Here is a 5,457-nt window from a genome sequence, read left to right as displayed (position 1 = left end):
ATGTACATGTCTATAGTCAAATTATATACATTATACTTGTAATTTATATAGTGTATGGTTAAATAATGGGGTAAGGGGAGTTGGCTGCTCTGCCTTAATATTCCTGGCCCTATTTTCGGTCTCAGTCCGGCCCTGTGCAAATGCACTTTATTTTTGTGAGCATAAGAACAGCTGATTTATTTTTTTTAATGCTGCTCAGTTTTGTATTAGATATTTTCCAAACTTACTGACAATTCTTTATGAGATTATATTAACACACTACTTTTTTTTTTATGAGATATGTACACACACTACATGCCGACACGCACGGCCGATTCAATTTTCTTGCGAGCTGGTAAGGTTTGTCATTTACTCGCCCGATGGGGCAGTATGTGTGCGTGTACACTGTATGTATCTGTGTGTCTGATTAAAAGCATGTATTATGTGGTTGTAGACAAGAGACCCAAGAAAGAAGGGACTTTGATGTGGCCCTGGGCATATAACCATTTGGCTAAACTCTAACTCTTCCATTTTGTTTTTAATCTAGCTGTGTGTGTTCGCAAGAGAGACAGACATATATATATATATATATATATATATATATATATATATATATATATATATATATACATATATATATATATATATATACATATACACACACACACGCATATATACATACACACATATACACATATATAAAATAAATGGTAACCATATTGAAGCCCTAGTTTTCTAATTTAATTTCTCAAGCCCTGTCATATGTAAGCACTCACTTCAGTCACTCTTGACACCAAAGAGCTACCATGTTAAATTATGAGCAGCTCATGTGTACAACAAGCAACTGTCTGCTTCACATGTTTCCACTAATTATGCGTAGGGCAGCTTATTCCCCCCCCCATCTGGAAACATTTCTGCAGAGGCTCATGGTTAAGATAATGGTGAATAAATATTATGCAGCAGACTCGTGTAAAATAATTAAACCAGTGGCCAGTAACTTAAAGGGACAGTCAAGTCCAAAAAAAACGTATGTTTCAAATAGAGCATGCAATTAACAACTTTCCAATGTACTTTCATCACCAATTTGGCTTTGTTCTCTTGGTATTCTTAGTTGAAAGCTAAACCTAGGAAGGCTGATATGATAATTTCTAAGCCCTTGAAGGCTGTCTCTTATCACATGCTTTTTTTATTTGCTTTTCACAACAGGGGAGAGCTAGTTCATGTGAGCCATATAGATGACATTGTGATCACGCCCGTGGCTTGTCGCAGACACTGCACTTATTGGCTAAAATGCAAGTCAATAGATAAAATGTCATGTGATCAGGGGGCTGTCATAAGATGCATAGATACAAGTTAATCACAGGGGTAAAAAGTATATTAATATAACAGTGTTTGTTATGCAAAACTGGAGAATGGGTAATAAAGGGATTATCTATTTTTTTTAAAAACAAATTCTGGTGTTGATTGTCCCTTTAATCCACAAGCTTCAAAATGAGGCAGTGAACTTTAAATAAAAGAAGCCAGTCATACTATTTTTCAGGAGACAGAATGGTTTTATCTATGAATACAAGTAGAAGAATACAGAAAGTGAGGAGTCATGCCCCCGTGAATTTATTTTGCCCTGCCCTTGTGAGTAAGAGAAAGAAGTTGCTGCCTAGTGCAATAATCACAAAGTAGTAAGGCAAGGAAGGAGCCATAGTACATCTGCTACTGGGGTCGGTATGAAGAAAGCCAGGTAAGGGTTGTGTCATAAGAAAAGATAAGGCATACATCAAGAGGTGTTCCCACTCAGTTGTATCACTTTCCTCCACAGCCAAGGCAAAGGAAAGAGCAAAAAGAAAATATGGAGGAAGAAAAAGGAAAAAGAAATAAAGCAAGCCCAGACATACCTTTTTGCCAAGTGATGACATGAAGGGCAAGCAGCTGAGTCAACTGCTCCATTAAATCCCCCCATGCCCCTGGTAGCAATGCATGTCTGAATATAAAATAAATATTTGTATTGTACATCTCAGATAGCAACACCACCATAAACTTGGAAATTCACTTTTAGTCCATCTTGTAGTAGCAGGTACAGAAATGAAGACTACGTTTCGGGTTACATACCCTTTATCATGCAAGATGGGGGTTGTGTCTATCTTTAAGGGATGCAGTAACCATTGGCATGCACACATTTAGCTACTTGTGTGCTGGATACAATTGTGGACTTTACATCTCAGATAGCAGGCATCAACTGGATTGTGCATAATACAATGTGGGATCCTCATAAGATATAAAGCTCCTGATCTGTATCATACACAATAGACCTGCCAAACAAGCAAGCAACTTTAGTACTATTGGTGAATGTGCACCACTTATGTCACAGGGTGCAAAAAAAACCCAAGCAGAGATGTTCAGTATGTAGAACAGCTTTGAAGAGTGCTGCAAGGGCAGGATGAAGAACAATGACACAGTGAGTAAAATCATTATTTTGTAGTTATGCCCAGCAGTTTAATATCCAACTTTTTTCAAAGAGCCATATAGCAGAATGTTAGACGACATATCAAGGCTCCTAAATATTTTGCTGTTAAAGGACCAGTAAATACAGTAGATTTGCATAATCAACAAATGCATTATAAAAAGGCAATAGCACCAAGTCTGAAATAAAAATTTGATTTTTTTTTCTTGCAAGTGTAAAAGTTATGTCCATTTCCACTCCTGTATCATGTGACAGTCGTCAGCTAATCACAAATACATATATTCTGTGAATTCTAGCACATCAGTAGGAGCTGGTGACAAAGTGTAAATATAAAAAGACTGTGCACATTTTGTTAAAGGGACAGAAGTCAAAATTAAACTTCATGATTCAGATAGATCATGCAATTGTAAACAACTTTCCAATTTACTTCAATTAACAAAATGTGCACAGTCTTTTTATATTTACACTTTGAGTCACCAACTCCTACTGAGCATGTGCAAGAATTCACTGCATATACGTATATGCATTTGTGATTGGCTGATGGCTGTCACATGATACAGGGGGAGTGGAAATAGCCATAACTTTGCAATTTATTTAACAAAAATCTACTACTCATTTGAAGTTCAGACTAAGTGCTATTGCATTGTCTTCTTATCATGCATTTGTTGATTATGCAAATCTACTGTATTGACTGGTCCTTTAAAGGGCCATAATACCCAAATGTTTAAACACTTGAAAGTGATGCAGCATAGCTGTAAAAAGCCGACTAGAAAATATCTCCTAAACATCTCTATGTAAAAAAGAAAGATATTTTACCTCAAAAGTTCCTCAGTAGCCACATCCCATTGTAAAGGATTTCTAAGCAGCATATTAGTATGTCTGTCCTAGGACAGCTGAAGGGATGAGCCTCGTGCACTCTCATATTATTTCACCAATCAGGTAAAGGAAGTTTACAATGAAATCTCATGAGAGTCAAGTCAAATCTCATGAGATCACAGTAAAAGTTCATGACCTCAGCACTGCTGATGCTGATTGGCTGCTGTTCATTTCTTCATTATTTTTTTTTACCTGTAGCTGGGAGCAGGTGAAGTATAACTTTTTACACAGAACTTACTCTGCTGAGGAGATTGTGAGGTAAAATATCTTCCTTTTTTACATAGAGATGCTCAGGTGATATTTTCCTGTCAGCTTTTTACAGTTATACTGCATCAGTTTCAAGTGATTTAGCATATGAGTATTATGTCCCTTTAATGGAAGTAAATTGAAAAGTTGTTTGAAATTGATTGCTCTATCTGGATAATGAAAGTTTAAATTTTGACAGTGTAAAGTGCTAATATAGAGTGTGAACATTTTTTATCAAGTGCAAAGAAACAATATGTATTATATAGCACATTGTGCATAAAAGTATATGTAGATTCCTGTCTTTGAATGAACAGATAAATTATAAAAAATAGTCTTGTCTGGAAAATTAAGAAAAATGTATAAATTGCTGTGTCACTAGAACACTGGTAAGGGGTATGTAACTATGCAGAGTCAGGGTAAATAAAAATACAAATACATAAAGCAGACCGATAAGAGGAGACCGACCTAGCTCTAAAAATAATTTATATTTTGCATGTGTACACACACACAATTAACTCCCTTTTTAAAATGACATTGACACTTAGTACCTAGATAACAGCATGACCATCACAATTTGTAAATATATATATATATACACATACATACATACACACACATATATGCGGTACAGGCTACTATAATGAGTGGGATATACATAACTCTTCCTTTAATCGTGAGCTAACTGTGCTGACCATACAAATACCCTCATGAATAATACTTAAAGGACATAAAGCACTATGGAGAGACACATATATATTAATGATCCTAACCGAGAGTTCCATTCCCTCTCTGTAGTCTTACGTGTCAGCCCTATGTCCCTTACTTTAAACTTCCACACGTGTGACATACAGGCCACGTGTGATTTACATTAAGGTCACATGGCTTTCAACTCGCAAAAGCTTTTACCCCCCACCGCTTACGCTTGTATTTGGGAGTCTCACCCGCTCTTGTTGCGTGTCCTGTGAATCATTCTTCGCAGACTTCTCCTTCTTGACACCTTTCCCTGCCCCGGATACTGACGCTGAGCTGCTGTCTGGTGGCCTAGCTGTAGCTGTTGCTGCTGCCCGGCTTCCGGAGGCGCTGCTCTTGTCTTTCTTCTTTTTCTTATCCCTCTTTGCGAAGAAATCGTCCAAGCTCCTCTCTTTGGGCTCGGCCATGTCGCAGTACTCAAGAACAAACGGTAAGGGATAAGAATTGGTATGACGACTTATACTAAGCACGACCCACACTGGTCACGCTTCCTAAGTGACTAAAGCAGCGAGACCGGAAGCGCTGCCCACACCCGGGAACCCACCATCTGCTTCCTACACAATGGGTGTGTCCGTATACTCCGTAACCATTCGCAGCTACAGGACTGTGCCACGTGACCTGCGAACCTCTCCATTTTTTAGTAGTGCAGTCGTATTTTTTTTTTCTTATCCGAGGAGAGAACGTGTCTTGCTCATGAGTTTATTATTTTTTTTATAACTTTATTAACAAAGTTTTAAGCAGCAAATGTTTTAATTGGCGTAGTAAAGTAAATAATGAAACAAAGGTTCATTTTATTTGCAAAAGGGTGAGAGACGTACAATGTTTAGGTGATGCCAACTTTTGCGTGGGGAAAAAAATCAATGTGACAATCATTTGCATATCAGACGGTCATCACATGGCTGTTAACATGAAGCTGTCAACTATAAGATACAAATCTTATAAACCCCTTTCGGTTATAGATGGTAAACGGCAACAGCATGTAATTACAAGACATATATATTGTGTTGCTATTGAATGTCAATCGGATAGCCAGCGTTTTAAAGCATCCTTTTTACTGCAATTGTTTTTTAATAGCCAAAACTCCCAACTATTTGACATATTTGAAGGAGGCTTGAGTCTGCACACAACATGCCTAGCAGCCAGGGTAGGGT

The 5,457-nt window shown here is 37.5% G+C and overlaps 1 protein-coding gene across 1 annotated transcript in view; it reads right to left on the bottom strand.

Moving 5' to 3' along the window:
- Nucleotides 1-4,844, bottom strand: part of CDV3 (CDV3 homolog) — a 78,067-nt gene extending 73,223 nt beyond the window's left edge. The window contains 1 exon segment of the mRNA XM_053714289.1: nt 4,498-4,844. Coding sequence (XP_053570264.1) covers nt 4,498-4,713 — 216 coding nt within the window. The 5' untranslated portion in view covers nt 4,714-4,844.
- Between the last annotated feature and the right edge of the window lie 613 nt (nt 4,845-5,457).

Source organism: Bombina bombina, chromosome 5 (genome assembly GCF_027579735.1).
Source record: "Bombina bombina isolate aBomBom1 chromosome 5, aBomBom1.pri, whole genome shotgun sequence".
In the NCBI taxonomy this organism is placed as follows: domain Eukaryota; kingdom Metazoa; phylum Chordata; class Amphibia; order Anura; family Bombinatoridae; genus Bombina; species Bombina bombina.
Note: the sequence above shows the minus strand (reverse complement) of the source record. Positions and strands in the feature narration are given on the sequence as shown.